The 26079-nt window shown below is 31.5% G+C and overlaps 2 protein-coding genes across 2 annotated transcripts; one reads left to right on the top strand and one right to left on the bottom strand.

Annotated features, from left to right (window-relative positions):
• Window positions 1-284: 284 nt before the first annotated feature.
• Window positions 285-1058, top strand: LOC125814811 (SH3 domain-containing protein C23A1.17-like). The gene has a single exon (XM_049494255.1). It carries the CDS (start codon window positions 285-287, stop codon window positions 1056-1058), a length of 774 nt encoding a protein of 257 aa, XP_049350212.1.
• Window positions 1059-17144: 16086 nt separating this feature from the next.
• On the bottom strand, window positions 17145-17678 carry LOC125814810 (uncharacterized). The gene has a single exon (XM_049494254.1). It carries the CDS (start codon window positions 17676-17678, stop codon window positions 17145-17147), a length of 534 nt encoding a protein of 177 aa, XP_049350211.1.
• Window positions 17679-26079: the final 8401 nt, after the last annotated feature.

Raw genomic sequence — 26079 nt, 5'->3', positions numbered from 1 at the left:
ATTCATTAATTAATTTCTATGGTCCCAATGATCTTCAAGTTGATGAGTTTCAACCTAACTGATGAGGATATATATGAGGGAGATATTGCAAGTTGTAAGTCTTTAATAATACGATTATTTAGGCATGGAACATATATATCTACGTATAATACATTTTTTAATCATTTATATAGGTTGGGGGTGGGGTAAGTTAAGGTAGGGGTGGAGTAAATAAAAAGTGGCACTATAAAAAGGGGATATTGAATTGAAAAAAATATTATCAAATCATCATCATGTGTTCAAAAATGTGTGCTGTTTTCCTCACTATTCTGCTTTCCATCATCACCACTAGTCCTCTAGCCCATGCTCAACTCGGTCTTGGTGGCATTCTTGGTGGTCTTGGTGGCATTCTTGGCAGACCCATTGTACCACCCGTTGGTGGTCAAGTACCACCCATTGGTGTTGGCCAATTACCCATTCCCAATTTTCTTGGTCCTCTTGTTGGTCCCATTACTGGTCCCATTCTTGGTCCCATTGCTGGTCCCATTCTTGGTCCCATTCTTGGCCAACCCATTAGACCACCCGTTGGTCAAGTACCACCGATTGTACCACCGGTTGGTCAAGTACCACCCATTGTACCACCGGTTGGTCAAGTACCACCGATTGTACCACCCGTTGGTCAAGTACCACCCATTGTACCACCGGTTGGTGGGCAAGTAGTTAATATAACTATACTGGGGAGTTTGTCTTGCTCCGTGCCGGGAAGTAATGTCCCAGGCCCCGGAGTCAGTGGAGTAAATGTGACGATTATTTGTGGCAACACAACCATTGCTCAAGCGTCCACAAATAGTCAAGGCATTATTAATGTTTCAGTGATGACCACTACAAGTGTTTTGTCAGGAAATACATGTATTGCAAGGATTCCTCTCCCAATTGCTAATTGTACTTTGACTCCCAACACAGGAACCCTTGTAGCTCCCGTCATCCTTATTGGAAACTTAATTCAGGATTTGGTTGGTCTAACTTTCGCAGCAATTTTCGGGATACTTACTTCTCTAGCAACAGTCACTTTGAGTTGATAAATATTAGTAGTATTAATTCTCATCTAAATAAATGGAGTGAGTATATATAACAGCTCATCCATCTCTTTATGTACGTTAACTATATATTATCTAATATTATAATAAATGAATGATGAGATTGGATAAGTTCATTGGTGCCTTTTTAAGTTTTCAATTTTCCTATATTATGTCGTGAAATGCATATATATTTGAATCCCCTAACACAAAATTGAGTTGAAAGCTTCCTTACTGATTAAGTTTTGATATAAGATTTTACTTGAGTCAACTTTAAACGACCATAACCTATCAAATTAAAAGTATTTGAATCTTATACTTTTCTTTAGATTTCGCCTTTTATATTACTACTAGTTGCTAACAAGGATTTATCTTCCATTTTTCTTTTATTTTTTTCTTCATATTACTCAACTTTTAATAGTCAATAATCCATATAAATATCTTTTTTGGTTTTTTTTCATCCTCACTAATTAACAATCAATATAGCTAATAAATACTTTGGCAGCCAACCTGCAACTAGAGATCCTATAACCTGTTGGTTCAATTAGAAATCCTATAACCAGCTGGTTCAATAGGAAAAATAAATTATATTATGGCTCATTAGTAATGCACTATCATATTTATTTTATTTCTTTCATAATGATTTAAGGGTGTTGAGTCTTTGAAAGTTTTATAAAAGTTTGTATCTAGTATGACTGGGGTGCTAGAATATAATTATAGGAGCATCCTCGATAGATTTCATCCATATGAGTATACGCCTTAGATTTTACTCATATGAGTATAAGACTTGAGGAGAATAAGTATAGGTACAAGCCTTATTTGAAGTGTTTAAACGAATTATGCGAATAACTTTACGGGATCATAGATGACTTAAGCTTTTCTCTAAAGTAGTCATATTCAAGTCTGAGACCATAAATTACAAATTATGGAGTAAAGGTTATTATTTTACTAAGTAAATTAAAATTCGATGCAAAGAACACCTTCATTGTATAATAATCTCCCTTCACTAAATTGATCATTTCTACCAATAATCCTAGGACCTAATAATTAGTCATTTCTATTTCTCCACTACTTAATAACGCATAGCTCTTTGAGTTAATAAATATCATTGTGACATAAATAAATACGCAAAAAAAAACTAATTTCTTACGGTATATATACAGTAGTGTTTTTCCGATAGTTGTATATTGCAAAAGACATAATTTTTAAATACCCAAAATACCCTTACTAACAGTTCTATCAGTCCGTTTATTTTGATGATATCCGTTAGTCATAAAATAAAAAATAATAATATGCATTGCTTAATTGAACAAAATAGGTCAAAAGTGCTTAGTCGAATATCACGGAAATTAAAATTAAAATAACGCGATAACTCGGGGACTAAAAATGTCATTTTCCGTCTTATATATTATTGAATACACTTGTTTGATATAGCTACTTTATTCTAACAAAAAGTTACTACTAGTCATTAGAATTTGTTATGAACATCAACTCTATTCTAGTTCTAGTATTAACACAAAAAATAAAAGAAAAAGGTCATCATATATTCCTCAACTTTGTAATTTAGCACTGATATACGCCTCGTTATAAAAGTGATTAATATATATTTTTATCATTATAAAAGTGGCTCATACATATCCTTACCATTACAAAAGTTGCTCATTTATACCAACAACAGCCAAACATGTACAATAAGGGCTTATTATTTTGGCCCTTTCTAACCTATTTGATTGGCTATAAAATAGCTGGAAAGACTCCTCACCTCCACGTATGACAAGGTGAAATTGATTTTGCTTCAAAAGGTTTATCTCTCTTTCAGTCCCTTTCAACTCACTCTCTTTCTAGATCTAAGATGATGAGTGTTTCTTAATCTTTTATGTGCATCTTTCGCCATAGTAAAAAATCTATGAGTACTATTTGTGGTAATGGTAAAATTTCTGATTTTCTCCTTCAAGATTTTGATCGTTTTAATCTTCTCACCTCTCTTTTTTCTGATTTTCGTCTCTACTAAATATAGATCTGTTGGGAAATTTGATTCCAAATCTTTGATGATTTTTTAATTTTTGATTAGTTTATTGTGAAATTTTTTACTTGCATGTTCGTAATGGAGTTTAAGGTGTCCCAAATTGAAGGGACAAATTAAAATTTCAATAGGAAATTTCAAAAGTTCTCCTTTCCTGCCTTAGAAGTTGTGCAAAATGACACCTCAAATCCCTATGCACCATCTAGGTATGATTTTCTAAAGTATATTATCATCATACTGAGGAGTTGAGATATTAATATGTTAAGTTACCATCCCCAAGGTGACTACTTTTGCTAAAGCATCTGTTAAATTTCAATTGCACCATTCACTGTCATTAGCTGATTAGAATTCATCTCCCCCTCCCTATTTTTTCCAGATAAAAATTCACACTGCTATCTAGCAGATGGATGTTTGAATGGTGGGTGGCCTTTTAGAGCAGGAAGAAATAGTTCAAATACATAACAGTAATTAATAGGGAAAAGTTTTCATATGAAAGAGCTGTAGACATCTTGGTTCTTATCAAGTAACACGTTAAACGAAGATGACATTATAGGTCTTGACAATTGTATAAAATCAGATGCGCTACTAACATATGGTAGAGATGGAAAATATAAACCAGATGAAAATTAATAACAATAACAGAGTTTTGAAAGGGACACAGAACTACTCTTTATTCATATCTTGCTATTGTACATGCTTTTCAGAAATTAGTAATTGACATCTTTGTTCATGTGTTTGGTATTTTGGTAGGTTTATATATATATGATATTTTCCAGTTGCTGCCTACACAAGTTCAAAACACAGTGTATTCGGTGATCATGCAACTAGAAGCTCTTGACATAACACAAAAGTTCATGAACATGTTGTGAAAACCTTGGTTGAATGCGTTGAATACTATAGGGTATTAAACAACTCTCTGGTAATGTTGGCCAGGAGGAATGGAAGCCTGGGACACTCTGTGTTCTTGTCACGATCTGAACCTACACCCTGGACGTGATCGACACCCGAGGATCGTTGCTGGTCCCCAAGCGAACCCTCATCCTGGTTGACTACAAGCGAAAGACTAAACTCAAGCATGCAAAAACTTAAAAACTGAAATGATTAACTCTGAATAAAAAAAATATATTCAACTAGCCAAAAATAGGCAACTCAAGTCTTTAAAACATTTAACAAAATAAATGAATAGACTTCTGAAACTCTACTATCTATCTATGAAGCCTCTAATTGGCAAAGATGGAAGTCGAGACAAGACCCACGGCATCCTAACAACTGATATAACTGAAAGTACAAGTGGAACCCTCCGGAAGCAAGGAGGCTCACCATAGCTAACTCGAACTGCATATGGTATCAACAAACCGCCTGTTGATGATCCTGAATACCTGTATCTGCATCATGAAACAATGCAGGCCAAACGGCTCAGTACATGAAATGTACGAGCATGTAAGGGAAATTCTAAACCATAACATAAGTTTGAACTTGATAAATAGGAAACATACTTATCTCTTAACTCACTCAACTAAACTCAACTCAAGAATAAGATACTCAACTCAAAGATAAGATATTCAACTCAGTGAAATAAGGCTCAACTCAACAATAAGATATTCAACTCAGTAAAATAAGGCTCAACTCAATTATAAAATACTCGACTCTGGGTACTCAACTCTGGATACTTAACTCTGAATACTCAACTCTGGATACTCAACTCAATATAAAGCAACAATACAAATGCAACCTCCAACTAGAGATCCTATAACCTGTTGGTTCAATAGGAAAAATAAATTTATATTATATAAAATCGCAAGTATCTGATTTGTATAAATCACGGCAATTTATATAAATCAGGTGTCTGTGTCTATGAAAATTGTGTTTGTATATGTATATGAAAATTACTTTTTATACCAGGTAAACATAAACTCCACAATAAATAAATAAAATTAAGGACAAACTTAATTAGTTAAACAAATACTCATATGATATTACATTTCAATAAACAAATATACACTAATACTCAAAACAAATTCACGATGAAATCTTGAAGGTCACAAAATTCAACTTTATTTTTGCACTTTTGTCTACGAGTTTTTCTTTTTCTATTTTCAGAAAGTTGTGAGGATTTGTTTTATAAAAAAGTTATGTTCTGTTTACGGCGAATTTCAGAATGCATCGCATTGGTGAGTATTTTCCAAAAAAAAAAAAAGTGAGTATTGAACTTCTATTTGTTTCGTTTTTAATATTTTTTCTATAAAAAATATTTGTGGAACACTTTAATTTCATGGAAAATGATAGGTACTTAACTTTTTTCCCTAGAAATGATAATTGTAGAGCAGAAAATTTCATATGATATTATTGTATATTTATTTATTGTTATGCCATACGAGTATTTATTTCACTAATTAACTCACTCAACTAAACTCAACTCAATAATAAGATACTCAACTCAAAGATAAGATATTCAACTCAGTGAAATAAGGCTCAACTCAACAATAAGATATTCAACTCAGTGAAATAAGGCTCAACTCAATTATAAGATACTCGACTCTGGATACTTAACTCTGAATACTCAACTCTGGATACTCAACTCAATATAAAAGCAACAATACAAATGCAATATATGGAAAGCTTTTAAAACAGTAGAAAGTAACTCAATGTATTGAAAAATTTAATAGTAACTTAGTTTGTATGCAAGGATACAATATAAACTCTGTTTGTATATAAAAATACAAAATATCTCTGTGTATTAAAGAATACAAAATATCTCTGTGTATTAAATAATACAAAATATCTCTGCGTATTAAAGAATACAAAATATCTATGTCTATTAAAGAATACAAAATATCTTTGTGGGAGTTTCTCTAACCGACAACCATCACTATGGGTTATGTGACGATACAACGTCTTGCCGCACGCTGCCAGGACCGTCCTATACCTTGCCGAGGGTATAGAGCCTAACTAATAAGTGGATCCACTAGTCTATGCTAAAAAGCATTAAGGAATCATCTAAAAAGTATGACCCTTTTCTACCCATGCTGGCTACATGGTTTATGGAGACTTTGAAATATCTGAACTCAAACTCGTCCCCATATCGATGCTCAATACTACTCCCAAAATGTAACTAGCTCATATGCTTAAAAACATAACTCTTTCTGTGGTTTGAGATAATTACTCAAAAACTAGCTCAAAGGCTCTCTTGAAAATCGGTGTTTCGTCTCTTACTTAAATGTGAAAACATTTACTCTTTGGGAATACTTAGTTCCCATATACTCTTTTGAAGAAAATGAACTTCACTTTTACTCTTACTCAATTCAATTCTCAAGTCTTTAAAATAAGTTTTAAAACAATTTGTAAAAAGACTTCTTAAAATAGGGTTCATGCCGAATTATGGACCTGAACGACTCAATTCAAGGTTTTCAATAACTATAGATAGAACTCAATACTCGGAACTCAAGAACTTTAATGATACTACTCATTTCAAGAATGCTCGACTCAGAGGGTTCATGCGGAATTATGAGCATAAACTACTCAACTCAAGGACTCAAAGAACTTCTCATCTTAAGACTGCTCGACTTATAGGGTTCATGCGGAGTTATGGGTATGAACTACTCAACTCAAGGACTCCATGGGTATTATGTAATAGTCCCATGATTAGGAATAAAATCTAAAAAAAGGGATTAGGAATTCAATACTCAAGACTTAGAACTTGAAGATACGACTCCTCTCAAAGATACTCAACTTATGAAGTTCATGCGGAACTTATAGGCATGAACGACTCGACTCAAAGGTTTAAATAACAATATGAAATTCATATATACGACTCTTCTCATTCTCATACTTACTTGCTCAAAACTTAGTTCAAATCGATAGTTGATCTCAAAGGATTCACAATTGAACTCAAAAACTTTCTTGAACTCTACTCTTAACTCTCTCTTGAATGTGAATTATGAATTCAAGAGTTATGGTTCATGATATGAATGGTCTCATGATGATAAGGTAGACTCATGAATACATTCTCCTCATTCTTATACTCAGTTGCTCGAGTCTTGAAACAAGTTATTAGAAGTTATAGAAGACTCCTCAAAACGACTCAAAGGGACTTTCTCAAAATGTTCGAAAGAACTCTCAAGATTTAACTCTTAACTCTACCTTGAATTTGAATTATGACTTCAAGGTTAGGACAGACATGAATTTGACTTCCTTTCCCTTGTCACAAATTTGAGATACACTTAAGAGATTGAACTTCAGACCATCCACATAGTGTATACTGTCTATGGAGTGATCTATTATTCTTCTTATCTTGCCAATACCAAGGATAAAACCTTTCTTTCCACCGCCAAATGACACACCACCAGGTTGGTGTGCTTCCAAAGAGAGGAAGTTTAGAGTGTATCCAGTCATATGCCTTAAGCATCCACTATCCATGTACCAGCATTGATTGCTCCCTCTCTTCTGCACGAGAATCACTTATTAGACTTAGGAACCCACTTCAGTTGGAATACCCAAAAACTGTCAAAAGGCTTAATGAGAAACCTTCTTGTCCATGGTGGTAAAGTATTCTTGCTAAAATGGTAGCTAGGACCAGGTACCCTTTTCTTTTTCTTAACAACTTTTCTTGACTTAATAAGTTTCTCCTGACTTTCTTTTACTCTCATTAACTTCTCACACTTCTCTTTTAGATGACCATTTTTGCCACAGTGGGTACACAAAAGGTTATATGAGACTGACACATATTTATTGTATGGATTGTAAGGAGGCTCTATCTGTCTACAACCTAGCCCCTTCCTGTTGTTGAACTGTTGGCTTGCTAAGTTAGTGAGGATCTTAGAAGAGTCAGTCCACTTGAGAGAGTGGTTCAGTTCTTCTTTGATCTTACTTAAGTCCTTCATTTTTTAAGAATTTCTTTCTAGGGAGATAGTTAACTTAGACTCAGAGGCCTTAAGTTTCTCTTCTAGTTCAACCTCAAAGTTACTGAGTTTTCACTTCCTACCTTTAGAGGTACCAGGTCCCTCATTGGGTTCCTGACTCTCAGTCTCAAGGATACGTATCCTGACGCTCAGTTCAGACATTTGAGAGTTAAGAGTTGAGTTTTCATTCTCATACAGACTCAACATTTCATTTGTAGTCAGGTTTTTAGAGGTTAGTTCATCAACAAAGTCAATCAATAGAGCGACAAGTTTTCTCAATCTATTGATAGGAGGAATATCTAGATCATTTTTTAGATCAGGAAGATTTACCCTCATTTAAATCCTCTCCATCGTCAGATTTTGCCATTAGAGAAAAAATGGAGTTGTAGATCGTCTCATCATCTTCTACAACCATCATTGAGACATCCTCCAAACTGTCTATCCCTTCTTCAGACTCACTTGGTGCGTTACCTCACACTGCCAGAGTTTTCTTCACCAGTTGATCAGCATGAGCTTTCCTTTTGGCATAGTCTGAGACCTGGTCCCTTCTACGAGGTCTGAAATCCTGAATTTCCTGCGTCTGTCTAGGGCAATCCCTCATAAAGTGACCAGGTTTGCCATATTTATGAAAAAGATCATTTGTATTTGCAGCTCTGCTAGTCGAAGCTTTCTTTTGAAAACCTCCATGCCTACTGATGATTTTCTGAAACCGTCTTGTGACATAGGCCATTTCATCCTCCTCAGTCACATCATTTTGAGAAGTTTTCAAAGCATTGGATTTCTCCTTCTTTCCTTCCTTTACGGTCGTTCCCTGTTGCTTGTTGAGTTCATATGTTTGAAGATTGCCAATCAGTTCATCCATGGCAAGTGTCTTCAAATCTTTTGCTTCATTTATAACATTCACCTTGCTTTCCCAAGACTTGGGAAGCACTTTGAAAATCTTTCGAACCTGTTTGCTCAAAGGAATAAGTTCACCAAGACATCTCAGCTCATTGGTTATAGCAGTGAATCTTGAGTTCATCTCGAAGATGGTTTCACCTTCCTACAATATAAGCACGATTACAAGCAAACAAAGTAACAACTGGTACAAGAAGCACTTGAAGCAATCAATCAGGTCCCTGCTATTTTGAAGCTTGAAGTATCTCTCTTTGAATGAATGAATGATTTGTTGATTGTGTTTTTGAATATATTAGTCATGAAGAATTATTATCCATTGTACAAACAACCCAATCGCTTCTTATTGGTGAAGTACACTGCGACTTCACCAACTTTCTGACGCATATAGTTTTACAGTTGTACAACATATGACACTGGATGAGCATATTCTGCAGAGGATCAGGTCCCTGCACTTGTGAGGAGATCATCAAAATATCTGGGAGCGTTAGCACTTATCAAAGTTTCTTTGAGATTTTGTTGCATCATTTTTGAATATGGAGTTGTGTTAAGTTCTTGAGATGAGAGTTGTGTTTGAGGGTTGTTCTTTAGGGATTTTGATTTGATTTTCATTTACTTATGTTGGGTTTACGAATCTAAGGTAATTTTGAGGAAAACAATCGATTCTAGGTGAATTAGAATCGAAATCGAGAAGAAAAATTCATCGAAATGTTCTGGGGAAGGCTAGCGTGGGGTGCCAGCAGTATGCCAGAAATGACCCCATGCAATTGGAGTTCTAGCGCGTCCCGCCTCCCCTGTACCCCAAAGTGTCCGATCACTTTTCTTCTTCATTCTCGTTCCGTACTTGTTCCTTCGAGTCGAACTTTCATTCCCTTCCTAATCCTAACTATTTAAACCTCCATTAATTATCAATAGATCATATATATCATAAATCATAACTCTTGAATTCACTTCAAATTCAAGATAGAGTTAAGAGTAAAGTTTGAGGAGTTCTTTGAGTCATTTTGAGAAGTCTTTTGCAAACTTTTAAAACTTGTTTTAATACTTGAGTACTTGAGTGTAAGGATGAGGAAAGTTGAGTTTCATTTTTCAAAATGAATATATGGGAAATAAGTATTCCCAAGAGTAAATACTTTTACATTTAAAATGAGAGGAAATCTTGATTTTCAAATGAGTTCATGAGGAGTTTTTTAGCATATGAGCATGAGTTATATTATTGGGAGTAGTATTGAGAACCGATAAGGGGACGAGTTCAGACAACTCAAAGTCCTCATAAACCATGTATGCGCGCCAACATGGGTAAATACTTATACTTTTTAGATGATTCTTTATTGTTTTTAAGCATAGCTTAGTGGATCCACTTAGTTGAGGATGTCTTATACTCTGGAAAGGTATAGGACAGTTCTGGCAACGTGGGAGAGACGTGTATCATGACATAGCTTATAGTAATGGTTGTTGGTTAGAAAATCTCCCAAAGAAGAGAAAAGAGTTATTATTGTATTTTTAAACACTTTGAATTGTTATTTACTTTTTTAAAAGCTTTCTTTATATTGCATCCTTTATTGCTGCTTTATAATTATTTGAGTATTTTTGAACTGAGTTGAGTACTATTGAGTTGAGTTGAGTTGAGGTGAGGTAAGTATGGTTTCCTTTTTATCGTTTCAAGCATGCAAGTTATGTTCAGTGTTCCCCTTACATGCTCGTACATTCAATGTACTGACGTCATTTAGCCTGCATATTTTCATAATGCAGATACATGTATTGAGGGTAATCAACAGGTGCTTCGTTGATACCACTTACAATTTGAGTTAGCTTTGGTGAGCCTCCTTGCTTCCAGAGGATTCCACTTTTATTTTCAATTTTATCTTATTAGGATACCGTGGGTCTTGTCCTGACGTCCATCACAGTTATAGAGGCTTCATAGACTGTAGTGTTTTGAGGAGTCTTTTCCATTATATTGTTAATGTTTAAGACTTGAGTGACCTTCTTAAGGCAGTGAATGTTTTAATACATTTATGAGTAATTTCTTTTCAGACTATGAGTAAAGTTTTGCTTTTTGAGTTCATCTATTTGTGAGAAAGTCTTCCATTGAGTACAGAGCTAGGCCAAAGGTTCGCTTGGGGACTAGCAATGGTTTTGGAGTTTCAGTTACGTTCGGGGTGTAAGCTCGAAGCGTGACAATAATTTAGAATTTAAGTTCTTGAAAAACCTTGTCATTCACAAATTAAAATCTCAAATTTTGATGTTACAATCCATAAATAGTCAAAGGAAATGAAGTTTTACGATCATAATAGCTTTAGCACAAGAAACCCTTTTGAAAATAGCCTCCAAGAGTTTTCCAAGCTCAAAAATAGAAAATGGGGTTAAAACCCCAAAATTTCAAATCCAAAACCCTCTCTGATGCCGTAAAAGAGGACTCAAGTTCGCTTAAGCGGACTTCGCAAAACGACCTCCGGTTCTCTTAAGTGAACCCCACTTTCGTGAAGGTTTTCTTAAGCGGTTTGACCTTGGAAAAAGCGAGGCCAGCATACACTAAAAAAAATCAGCCAACTCTTAAAATATCGAAAGGACCCTCGAGATTCATTCAGAACCTCGTACACACAAACCATATATGCAAATCAACTATACTCGACATTTTGGACTCAATGGAACAGTCAAAACACGAATCTGAGGTCTCCTTGAACTGATATTCGTGAAATCACAAAAAGCTAACTCAACGCCTAAAAAGGCTAAAACAAGCTCGGGACTTCCCAAAAATCAACCCAGACCTCGCCTAGGCTTAAAACCATGAATCCAACGAAACTCTCGAAATTCTAATCCGAGCATCCAAACCCCAAATATTGACTAAAGTCAACCCATAGGTCGAATTTCCACAATTTCACAACTTAGGACCTCAAATCATCAAAAGGACTCCGGATCTGAAACCGACAACTCACATATATCAAATTACACATCTCGGGGCTGATGAAATCGACGAAATTTCACTCCAACACTCGAAACTCCAAAAGACACCAAAAACCACTTTCTTAACCACTTTAGCCTTCCAAACTCAAAACTCACCAAATTCTAAATCTTAAACTTAAAATTCTAAACCAACTTACAAAACTCAACTAAAGACCACTCGGGGCCAATAACGAGAGGGCAAAATGCTAAATTCATGAAACTTTCTATTTATATATACTGATTTAGTATTAAGTTAAGTGAAATTATCAGTTAGCCTTAATGATACGAATGCAGTATATGATACTTATTTAGTATCAGTTAAGCGAAATTTGTTAGCTTTAATGAATGGGGGGTATATGCTATAATTATTTATGAGAGAATGGGTATTTCAGGAATTACTTTGGGTATAATTATGAACTTGTAATTATTTTAGATTTTATGGCTCATTTATGTAGTATTTATTTTTGGGATAATTGTACATAATGACAAACTATTAATGTTAAATAAATAAAGTAGCTACCGTTTCATTTATTTCCTTTAAGGAGCAAAGTCTCAGTCAGTTTGCTATTAATGGGCCCCACCGATTTGTATAAGTAAAAAAAAACTGACGTTATTCCTTTTATACAATCTCTTCTTCTCGTTTATATCTCTTATTTCCTGCAATTTCTCCCAAATTTTCTCCCCAAAATCAGTTTGAAATTTCAAATCTCCACCAGCACTTTCTCAATCGCGGTTTCAAAATCCCTTTAAAATTTTCAGGTATCGCCAAAACTTATCTCTATTGATTAATTTAAATTTTTGTCTATTTTTTCAGTTTTTTCAAGCTATTTCTCACATCAGTTCATAATTCATATAGAGTTTTCATTCAAACAATAGATGCACAGTCTCCATCTAAAAGATTCACAAGAGGTATACCCTTGCATGTCGAAAATAGTGTTGAACGTCCATCGTTTTCCTTGGGTTTAACTCAGGATTTTGGGGAGGTTGCAGGTTCAATGTCAAAATCCAATGCAATGCAAGAGATCAAATCCAAATTGAAAAATGGCCCAATCAGATTGGAGGAAAAGAGTGCAAAATCGAAGCAATCCAACATCAAAATTGTGGAGGGAGGTAAGAAAGATCAGTCTGCTGTTGCGTCAAGTAAAAAAAGGAAAGAAAAACAACTAATTATACAGATGAGAATGCTAAAAGAAAGGAAGTCGTTGTTTCTGGCTTATTGGAGCATGATGAGGTATTTGTATAATCATTATTTTTTTATATGTTACAATTTTATATTTTTCTTATATTTTCTGTGTTGATTCATGTCTTCTATCTGTTTGTTTATACAGTTTTATATAGTCACTATGTTAATATCCAAAGTTAAATGTATAAAATAGAACTATTTAACTATACATACAAGGTAAACAATTATACATTTGAAATTGGTTGTATAATGTATAATATTTAATAGTTATTGTATTAGTAGTGTCACAACAACTTCTATATATATATCTATGCATTTCATACAGTTTTGTGGATTGTTTTATGTATAAGTTTTTTCATTTGTATAAGGATACTTTTTGTATAATGTTCCTTTAGACATATACAATTCCACAAACTTATACACATACATAAATGGTTTGTATTTCACTATACATACAATGTAAACAATTATACATTTGAATTTATTTGTATAAATATAATATCAATAGTTATTATATTCGTAGCGGTACAACAATTTATCTATATATACCATTGAAATTAGTTTGTATAATGTATTTTTTCTTTATAAAACTTGTATATGTTATTTTCATTTAAAAGCTATTTCATACATTTTGATATATGTACTTATGTCTTAATTATGTATACATGTGTATTTTAGTAAAATTGTATATGCATTTTTTTCAGGCTGTTAAGTTTTTAGGAAAAAGAGAACCAACACGCATACCTCACATGCAGTGTTACACAAATATTGAAGTAATGAAAGTGTTAGCTACAAAGCTTACTAGTTCACAGTATAAAGAATGTTGTGGAACAACATGTTTTGCCCAATTATCTAGCATTCATAGGTGTCATGTTCAAGCACAACTGATTAGGTGCATATTTTTGAGAGAAATTGAGGGTAGCTCAAAAGATGCAATCCTGATACATGTGAATGGCACCACTTTGCGATTCACCATTCGTGACTTTGCTATAATATCTGGGTTAAAATGTTCAGACAATGAGAAGGATTTTATCTTTAATATCAAAGAATCAAACAGAATTATTCTTCAGTATTTTTCAGTCGAAAAAGCTATCACCAAGAGTCAGTTGGTTGAAAAGTTTAATAATAACGTTTGGGAGGATAATGATGATGATGCGGTGAAGTTTGCTATATTGTTCTATATACATTCATTCATCCTTTCCGAAGAACCAACCACTACTGTTATTGATAGGAAAGACTTTGATTTGACTGAATCGGGCAGATACATTGACTACCCATGGGGTAAAAAGGCTTTTGACCTTCTGATTCTGCATTTGCACACTAAGATCAAACACGATGGGAAGTATTTCAGGTTGTATGGTTTCCCACTTTCTTTGCAAGTGTGATTTTATGAATGTTGTTCGAATTTTGATGAGGAAATTGTTGTTAAGGTATCTCATCACATCCCTAGGATATTTAACTGGAAGACAAAAAAAAATTTTCCTCGTCTAAGCTATTTTGCTAAGGGCATGTTCAAAGACGACAACAATCCGGTACGCACTGTACAATTATATGTATAATATAGTATAAATATAACTGTATAAATATGTAAATGTATAAATATATGTATCAGTTTGTGCTATAGAAAACTATATGTATAAATGTGCTCCATGTATTATTATTTATACAAGTTTTTGACAATGTATAAATATACCTATGAGTATGTGAACTGTATAAACATAAGCCCATTTGTATATATAAGCTTATAAACTGTATAATTATACATATAAGTTTGTCTAATGTATATGTTTATATATATATATATATATATATATATATATATATATATATATATAAACTGTATATATGTTTTTACATTTGATTAAGAAAACATTTTGTATATGAATATGTTAATATGAACATGTCTATATTTTGCAGCTTGTTTTTAACAATATAACTTCAACTCCAATGGAACTCAAGATTCTTGAATTACCTCCTATGTATGTTCAATCAGATCCATCTCCAACAGAAACAACAGCTGCAAATGCTTCGGACGATGATTTTCAGGATCCTCCATGTCCAATAAATAACAAGGGAAAAGAAAAAGTTGATACTTGTTTGTCGCCTCCTAAGAAGAAATCAAGGCAGATAGTCACTCCTATTCAGAACAAGACAACACCTAGGGTCATTTCAAAGCAGCCTTGTTTAAGAAAGTCTACCCGACGTGCCAATGTTGCAAAAAGACCTAAGTCACCACTTCCAAAAAGGCAGGCCAAAAAACATGCTAATGTTCCATCCTATACAGGCATTAAGCAAATATTGAGATTAAATCAAGTGTTGCTTTCGAAATACCATCCACCAGCAAGTCACATGATTTCAGTATATCGTGTGATGAGTTTGATCAATTCAAACTCTTGGTATTTATTTTTTTAATTGTTTTTATTTATTAAAATTCTTTTTAATTTGTATAGCATGCGTTAAAGTTACTTATATATGTCCAATTTCAGATGGAGAAACAGTTTACTGATTTAAGGAACTTCATTGAAAACAACTTCAAAGATGTGTTGGATTCTATCAAATCAAAGAATGCGGAAGATAAGGTTTGTTAATATAGATCAATACATATATATTATACATAATTGTGATAAATATACATTTAATATTTTTCTTCTAGGGTGATGGTGTAGAAGTTACAGATAAAGTGTCAGTCGATGTCGTTCAATCCAAAGAACCTTCTTAACATTTACCTTCTGAATTGAACTGTCAATCTGTTTTTAATGATCTAAATGATCAAGAGGACCTATTTATCTTGTTCATTATTTAAACTTTTATGGCATTTTGTATATAATGTATGTTTTCTTAAAAATTCTGCAGAAGGTTGTTCGAGTAACAGTCCCATCATCTACTCCAGAAGTTAGTATTCACCAGTCAAATTTACACTCTTCAGCTCGACAACCTGCATTTAGCCCTTTAGTTCAATAATTCAGTAATCCCGAGCCACAGGTAATTTATTACTTTTGTGTTATAAACAACATTATCAATTGTTATATACAAATAAACTAACATACATATACAGTTAAAATATTTCCAAACAAATAACATACATATACAGTTAAAATATTTCCAAACAAATAACATACATATACATATACATGTATGTGTAAAGATATGATCATTATACATATACAATTAAGTAACTGTCCAACATATGTATACTTATCTATTGTATAATTTAATAGCAATATTCAATTTGTAACAAACTGTATAATAATGTTGAAATAATTATTATTAATATACAAAGTTATATTTGCTGTAGGGTCACAACAATTTTGCAGTTCCAATCAATTTTGAGGTTCAGAACACTTCTAATATTCTTGAGGTTCAAAATAATTCTGAGGTTTGAATTCGTCAATAGCTTTTTTTTGTATTTTTATAATATATAAGTATATTTTTATATTACATCTATTATACATAGAAGGAGAATTGTGAAGATGTTCCAATTAAAGTGGTCAAAGAGGGATCCCAATTCATGGATGATCAAACAGACTTCAACAATTCATCTTTTGTATGTTCTTGTCATATTTTTATCTTTATAAATTTTACTTTATAATTGTATATAATCGGATCATTTGTATGTTCTTGTCATATATTTTGTTTATACATTTTGTTTATTGTTATATAACAACAGGATTTATTGAATGTTATACACGATCAAACTGAAAAGATGGAAAAAGAAGAATTTACAGATACAAACAAAGCAGGATCATCCAATGTCAATGAGTTAGTTGTTGAAGAAGTTTTAATGTGTCCAGCACCTCTTCAGATGGTACATGATGACCAGCCAAACATTAATCTAGAAAGAAGCATGGTGTTACATCCTTTTTTAGCTGTGGACGAGCATACACCATTACCAATTCATAGGAAAAGGCGTCCAGGCCCATTCAACACATCGCCTTATGTGACATCATTCGGTTCAGAGTCTAGTACAACAAAATTTACTGTTTACATAGTAATAGATATATATCAATAAATGTTAAGTCTTATAAAGATTATTTATGTCTTTATACATTTCAAGTAGTTCATCAAGGTTCCATTTCTCGTTTGATTTGAAACATCTATTTGTTGCAATGTCTGTTTTGGAGCGTAAATAGTAAAATAAAAAATATACATTAAAAAACACAATGAAACATACATGCTCCATCCATTGTACTTGAAGCCACAAATGTTCCATTATACGGTCCTCTTAGGTGACTTCCATCAACAACTATGACAGGCCTGCAACGATCAAAGCCTTGTATACAATTATTCAACGCAACAAAAAGATACAAGAACTCATTTTTGTTTGTTTTCTTTAGACGTATATGCGAGCCTGGATATGTATTATCCATCATATACAAGTATGCTAGAAGTTTGTTGTAAGATGCAAATGTGGTACCCCTGAATGAAATCAGAGCCTTTTGTTTAGCACTCCAAGCCAACGAGTAATTTACATCAACTCCCAAATATATCTTTACATCACTCCGAATATCAGAAGGTGTATATTTTCTCTTGTGATCAACAAGCTTAGGCTTAACAATACCACCAATCAGCATGTTTGTCGCATGTTTTTGTGAATACACTTTATCCTTCAAAGGAAAAGTATGATCTGTATTAAATGCTCGGATCCTAAACATTCCAGACTTGTTGATATTTGATGCTTTCATCAACCACTCACATTCATCAGAAATACATTTCAGCGTATAACTTCATCAGCAAATAAATCACAACATATCAATATACAAATAACTAAAACACCATATACATTAATGTATTTGTTTGTATAAACTAGTTACTTGATTGCATTTGACCTCACAGTTCTATATTGAACTTTATTTTCAATTGCATAATTTTTCATCACAGATTTCAAAGTGGCTTTGTTCTTATACACTTGGCCAATCTCCACGTACTTATTACAAGGATCTGCAATGACTTCATCGCAGCTCCCTGACCCCAAGACACAAAGTGGCTCAACCGATTCAGCAATTGACAGCTGCCTAGTCTCAAAATCAGCAATACCATCATTACAAATTGATGTAACCATATCATTCTCCTGATTTGAATTTCACATAGTTCAGTGATATTGCTACTATTATCCATTTTGCTTATACAAATTGGATACTTGTTGAAGTCATCTGCAACCTTTTTAAGCATGATATACACTCTAACACCCATGTCGTTGTGAATCAACGTTGGCATTTTGCTTTCTTTAACCTTATACTCAATTTTCAGCTTAATCACATTTGTATCAACACTGAGTTATATTGCAATAACATTATACAACTCCTTATACGATGAACTTTCTTTAGAAATCACCCCCTCAATTGTATAATCAACATAACAATTGTCATTGTCCCATATACTGGAATACATAATCAAAATAGCTAATGAAGCCATTTTCAAATTTTCTGTATAAAAAAAAAAGTTATATATACATATACATTTATACGATTAAGAATTTCAACAACAAACAGAACATATATTTATACAAATTCTAGCAACTTCAGTTATTCACATATATACATATTCCCATTAAATACACATTCTGCATATACATTTATATATAAATAATTATATACACAAATTAAAACTTTATACACAATTATACAATTTCATACAAGTGCAGTGTTATTGTTACTTTCACAGAGTACAAATTTTTGCATTTGTATAACAATCATATATCCAAAATCATGATGAAGATGCATTGTATAAAACATACACATAATAGTTTCATATATGAATTATACATATCTTACTGAATCATATTTAAAAACCTATACGTATAACTCTAAGCAAATATACAGATTCGAACACAAATATTACTGTGAAATGAGCGAATCTCCGATCACAAATTCAAAATAATCAACAATTTCATCCAGAAAATTTCCAGATCACAAATTTTTCTAGATTACAAATTAACTATACAAATCATAAGTGTTAAACTCTATTTCGAACAAAATATACACCTCTCAATAAACATTCAACTTATATTGATGATAGTTAAAAAGGAAATCTGATTTTGAATACATGTTGAACACCATCTTCGACCAAAAAAAGCAAAATCAAAGTATATTTTCATCATGAAATTACCTCATGTTGCTATCTCCACAGTCCAATGCTCTCGATTGTTTGTATAGTACCGTCAATAGCTTGATCGATTTTCTGAATTGAGTTACAATGGAGTTCTTACTGTTGAAGACGACGAAGAAGGAAGGGAATTCAAATGGAACAGAACGTGCGTGACTTCAGTGATTTTTTTCCTTTTTTTTCTAACCGAAATTAACGCCTTTTTATTTATCTTTTTAAACAATCAAAATGTATTTAAAAAAAAATTGACTAGCTAATAAACAGAAAGACACATCCGTAGCAAACTAAAATTTTGCTACGGACTGTAATTTTATAAAATTTGCTATAGCATACAATTAGCAATTTTTTATTTGCTATACGTAAAATTTTCTCTTTTTTTTTAATTCAAAATTTGGGCATTGCCCATTTATTAAAATTAAACAGTGCAAAGTGCATACTAAGTAATTTTCGGGACGAATTTAATGGCAATTATAGTAGCCACTAAACAATTAATTTTTACAACCTACTAAATATTTTGGCAATATAATTAAATCTACTAGCAATAAAAATGGACGATGTATAAAAGATTTTTTAAAATTATTTTGAATGAATTTAATAAATAATATATTATTGCCGCAAATAAATTAGTCATTGAACCACGAAATCTTTAGTGAAAATTTAATTTGATTTAGTGGCAATAAAAATAGAACAACTTTCACATATAGCAAACACAAAATTCATATTTGTATACTATAACAAAGTTTGCATAATTACGCTCCTTAGCAAACATGCTATGACTAGGCTATTTCGCTATACATATATACAAAAGAAGCAATTGTATAATTCGTTGGCTCCTCTTTAGATTTGTATAATTTCGCTGGCAGGCCATTTGTATAAATTGTTGTCGGCCTCTCGTTTGCATAAATCGTTGAGAGTCTCTCAATTTAATTTTATGTGTTTGTATATCTGCATAAAATTTGAATTTGTATACAATTGAATTGAAATAAAACGTTTGTATATCAAATATCGTTCTCTCTCTTGCTTTCTACAAACATAAATTATACATTGTATTTTGTATAATCTGTGTTTGTATAAAGCGAGAAAGAGAGAAAGGCAAAAGAGAACTGGACAAGGGAATATTTGTATTGTATAATTATAAGTGTATAGGACAAAGATATATATTTGCATGTGTATATACAGTTTTCTCTCGCTTTATACAAACAGAAACACAATTTATACATTTTTGTTTGTAAAAAGCGAGAGAGAATAGCGAGAGAGAGAGAGTGGCGAGCGAGAGTTTGAGGGAGAGAGGCGACTGACAAACAGTTTGCTAACAGGGCACAATTAAATCAAAGTGTGGTTATACCATTTAATTTGAATTAATAATTTGCCTTTATGTACAATTTTCCCATAAAAGTATATGCTAAAAGGGTAGACCGGGCAATTTTGGAAATAAATTTATCAATCAATATAATAGTCACTACTAAAAATTGTTGTAATAGCTTGCGACTTAATGGGTCGTTTGGTAGAGTGTATTAGGAATATAATGCATGCATTAGATGTGTGTATTAGCAATACTTTGTTTGGTACACTTTTTCATGCCATGTATAACTAATGCTTCTCTATTGTGTATTAAGTTGTGTTTTACTAATACCAAGGAATTCTAGGTAGTAGTAATACATAGCATTTTAACACTTGCATTAGATTAAATAAGTACAAAACTACCCTTAAAGTCTTTTCATTTTCTTTGTTGTCATAAGTTTTTATTTTATGTTGATTTGTTTTTTAGGGTCTTTTAATTTATTGGTGTCTTAATAGGCTTTATCGCCTCTTAAGTATCTTTAAAAAAAAATCTAATTTCAATATAATTTAATCAAAATTTTTACTATTGTGACGATAAATTTTAAGCAGCCCACTGCCTCACCCCAACTTATTAACTCAAAAAAACAAAACTTATACTTTTTGCACATCCGTTATGCACTTCTTAATTAGTAAATTCATCCTTAAAATATGATTAAAAAAAATGAAGGTATAATTTTTTTGTTGTAAAAGAATCTGATCTTAGTTGATTTATCTTAATAGCCAAGTAATAATTAGATGTGAACAAGTAAATTACTATCTTTTTCTTGAGTTGATTGCATTATTTTCCTGTAATTTATTAGTAATTGATGACAACCTTAATGCTTTGTTTTCAATGTAGACAAAAAAAAAATTCTTTGCCAATTTTTTACAAAAATATTTTGACTCAATAGTATAACTATTTAATATTATTTTTGAAAAAAGAAAAAGAAGAATGAAGAGTTAATGATGTTTTAGCAAAGATTTTTTTTTTTTTTGATGTTTTAGCAAATAACTTTGTTGCAAAGGAAGTGTACAAATAAATAAAGTGTGAAGGGTATTTTTGTAAATATATATTTTTTAATAGAAATTATGCAAGATTTGTTATTTTTAATACATCAAACCAAACAACGTATAAGAAATAATGATTGCATAACTAATGCGGACATTACTAATACAAGCACTACTAATGCATGCATTACTAATGCAAGCATTACTAATGCACCCTATTTTGCATTATTCTTATACGCTCTACCAAACGACCCTTAGTGGCAATAAAGGCTATCTTTACCAAAACTTTTCTAATTACACTACGGCATAAAATTAATGACCGATACCGGCTATTATTTGCCGGAAAAAGCCTTTTTGATAGTAAGGTATTGATCACCAATATAATCAGGGACAATTCAACATAATTCAAGATGTAAATTGTAATTTTAGTTAGAGGCTTAAAATTTAAATAAATTTTATCTATATTTATTTATTTATTAAAATTTTTAGATGTAAACTATTACTTAATATCTTTCTTATAAATGATTTTTTCAGATACTTTTTTCAAATTATTATTTTTAGGTAAGGTTTTATAAATTCAACATTGAAAAATATCATTTGATTGAGAGGTGAGCTAGCGAGATGGGGAGGGAGGTGAGCGATTTTCATTATGTATCCCAGATACATACGAATCACACTAGATACATACTAGCGACGTGTATGTGTATGTATTTGGTATAATTTGCATGTATCTAGAATACCAGATACATAGGAGAATAGCGAACTAGATGGAAGACATATGAGGGAGGCGAGCGAGATTTGTTGTGTATCTCGAATACATGCGAATCCACTTGGATACAATGTATCTAGAATAAATTATTACACCTATTTTTGGACCCCGTGTATCTCCTTATATATGTATCTAAGCGTATTTGGACACACAAAATCTCGTAAAATACATAATATTACAAATTAAAATGTATCTAAGTAATTAACTCATAAACTAGTAAAATTTATGTAAGTTCCCATAGAAATACTCCCTTTTTTCGTTATGTTTATTCTAAAGTAGGCTTTAATTAGAGTACTTGTGAGAGTCCAAAAGATAAATTTCTTTCAAAAAGAAAACTGCAATTCCACTCATACGAGATACAAACTTTCATTAAGAGTTCAAATTATACTCAAACATTCATAAATCATTACAATAAGATAAATACACTCACATAACATGGAAGGAATAAAATAAATATAATAGGACATTTCTAACGATCCATCATATAATTTATTTTTCCTATTAAACCTGATTATAGGATCTCTAATCATAATGTGTTAGTACGGATGAATAATACAAAAAGATCAGATGCAATTTATATGAATTGACTATTAAAAGTTGAGAAATATGAAGAAAAAAAAAAGAGAAAAACGGAAAATATATCCTTATTAGCATTTAGCAACTAGTAATATAAAAGGCAAAATTTAAAGGAAAGTATATATTGTCATTGTCTTAAAGTGCACATAGAGAAGAATAGTCTCGACCTAATTTTTTCAATCTTTACTACTTCTCATACAATTTTAGAATTTAGATTTTTTGATATTTTCTTAAAGTAGAACATTCTTTTAAAATTTGGTATGTTTTTTTTGTGTTTGTTTTGCTTCAAACAAGCGGAAGGAGTACAAGAGAGGAGAAAGCACAATGATATAACTTTTATCTTTCAAGACAATTATATTTTCGTCGTGGGAGATATTAGTTCATCATAAGTTGACTACATTTGTGATAAAATAGTTTGCCAGGAATGTTGTCTTATGATCTATAATATGATTTATTCTTTAATTAAAATTAAAATTTGAATTTTACACAATTATTATTGTCTCGAATCACAATAATTATAGTGACAAATTTGTTTTTGTTGGTAAAAATAAAATAATATATTTAGTTGACGACATGATGCAAGTTTCAACTACAAAATTGGAAGTCATTTTTGTAGAAGCAAAGTTGTCACTAATTCATATATATTTAGGGACGAAATATCTTTTCGTACATAAATATTGTATTTAGTGAAAAATTGGTTTTATCAACTCTGAAATATATGTAATTTCAGAGATAATTGATGTCGTCACTAATTAAATTTAATTAAACTTAAAATTTTGTGATCGAGTAATTATTTCGTCGCCATTAGTAACCTTTTTAGTGATGACAATGTACTGTCAACTACAATTTTTTTGTATTTTTCTGACAAATGAGTTTGTCATTAATACTATTCATTTGGAGACGAAGAAAAGAATCATAGCTAATTCAACTTTATTAGTGATGAAACACTGAAGTGTCTTTGTAAATATTTAATGTCCCGTGTTTTAGGGACGAATGATTGATAAAAAAAATTGTCAGAAAAACCTTTTGTCACAAAATATAATGTTTTAGTAACAAAATAATTTGTCCCTAATTATCGAATTTGTTGTAGTAAACAGCCCCACAAAAATCAGAATTCAAAACACACCATTAAAGAGAAAAAGAGAGGTCTTCGGGACAAAGATTATAATAGTAATGTTTTTAAAAATATTAATTTATCTTATTTGATGACACAATAATGGAATTAAAAGAGATTCTAACACCTTAAAACTAGTTTACTTAATATAAGTATATTACTTGAGCTTCTAAAAATTCTCACTTACTAGACCTAACTTAGGATTATAAGAGATTACTATTACACCTCTTATTTAACGCTTTTATACGTAACTTGTAGTGTAACCTTGCCAAACTAAACTTTGAACATCATTACTAGTAGTTTTTTTTTTCACTCTACTATCATAAAGGCCTTTTGCGATAATAATAAAAGCTGCTAAAATATTTATCGATCATCATGTTTTCTTTGTTTTAAGTATATAAGATCACTAAAGTATTTAGCATACAATTAGAGAAGTGTCGATAAAGATAATCTTTATTGCTTCAAACATCACAGGCTATAATTTATTTAATAAATATTATAATGGCTGATAAGTTCATTTTTAAAATGGCTCGGTTTATCTTTTAACTGGGGAAACTAAGCAAGTATTCCGTAAAAATAAAATAATTACAAACATATACCCCTTTATATTCATACCCTACTAATTAATTACACTACATATCCCCCAACTAATTTCATTTAACAGATATTAATTAATCAATATCATATACTATATTGATATTATTAAGACTGATAATTTCGCCTAATTGAAACTAAATTAGTATATTGTTGGGTTTTATTTGCCCTGATTTCTTACCATAAATAGGTTTTCCTTTTAGGAAAAAGTTTTAATTTCTGAACAAGAAACCTTAATGATACCATAAATAAATAATAAATATATACTCTTATAGTATCATTGACTAATGAGTAATTTCTAAATAAGAAATCTTAATGATACCACAACAATATACATATACTCTTATAGTATCATTGACTAATGATTAATTTCTGAACAAGAAACATCAATGATACCAATACAGTATATATATACTCATTTAGTATCAGTTTAGCAAAATTATCAGCCTTAATGATACTAATAAAGTATATATGATATTGATTTAGTATCAGTTATGAGAAAATGACCAGCCTTAATAAATGAGGAGTATGGGCAGTAATTTTTTTGAGAGAATGTGTATTTCTTAAATTACAGGAAGAACACAATTCACTAAAAGAGGAAATGCACCGCTCTTTTGTGAGAATACAATTAGTGTAAGGCAATGAATGTAAAGTGTAATCAAATATGTTATTGTACGTCTAGTATGATAGTGTTAAATCCCCTTTTAGGTCTTTAATTTGCTTGTTGTACTGAATTAGTCATTAACACGAAATGTAACTTTTATCATGAAAGTGAACAATTTGTGACGAAATATATGTTATAACTAAGACTTTCGTAGCTAAATATCATATAAATAGGAATGACTAATTAGTAGGCCGTATGATTATTGATAGAAATGACCAATTTAGTTGAAGGGAGGCTATATATTATGCGTAATGAAGGTGTGTCCTATGCATTGAACATTTACATAGTAAAACAATAATTCTTACTATAGAGTCAGTAATGGTCTTAGACTTGAACTATGATTGCTTAAGCAAAACAAAGTATCATTGCTTACCCACAATAATCAAGGTGTAGACACAATTAGCTTTAATAGCCAACACATATATGTACTATCCCAATTTATTACTTTCATGAGTATTAATTTTGAGAATATATATATATTCTCCCAATTCTTATAGAAAGTGGTTTACTTTTACGGTGGCACAAATGAAATATGTCAAGTGTATTCCTGTATATAATTTTAGCACCCCACTCATATATACGAGATACAAACATTCATTAACTAAGAGTTGAAAGACTCAACATCTACAAATCATTAATTAATTATAGGATAAATTAAACACATGACTCACATGAAAAGAATATATAAAAACAAATATATATAATAGTGCATTTGTAAAAGAGATAAAACTTGACTATTAAATGAAATTAGAAGTAGTTAATTAGCCACTCACACCATTTATTTATTTATTATATATATAATAAGATAATAGTTAACATAAAGACACATGACCTTTTATACTCATTCCATATGATATGAGTATTTATTTAGGTATTTATTAAGTGAAAGAGTCATGCATTATTAAGGAGTGGAGAAATAGAAATGACCAAGCTTGA

This window comes from Solanum verrucosum, unplaced genomic scaffold, assembly GCF_900185275.1.
Source record: "Solanum verrucosum unplaced genomic scaffold, falcon-dt-bn FXZP01000351.1, whole genome shotgun sequence".
In the NCBI taxonomy this organism is placed as follows: domain Eukaryota; kingdom Viridiplantae; phylum Streptophyta; class Magnoliopsida; order Solanales; family Solanaceae; genus Solanum; species Solanum verrucosum.
The sequence above is the reverse complement of the archived record's forward strand: the minus strand, read 5'-3'. Positions and strand labels throughout refer to the sequence as shown.

Coding starts and splice junctions, on each gene's coding strand:
- LOC125814810 (XM_049494254.1), bottom strand. CDS start 17,678: ATGAAAGCATCAAATATCAACAAGTCTGGAATGTTTAGGATCCGAGCA.
- LOC125814811 (XM_049494255.1), top strand. CDS start 285: ATGTGTGCTGTTTTCCTCACTATTCTGCTTTCCATCATCACCACTAGT.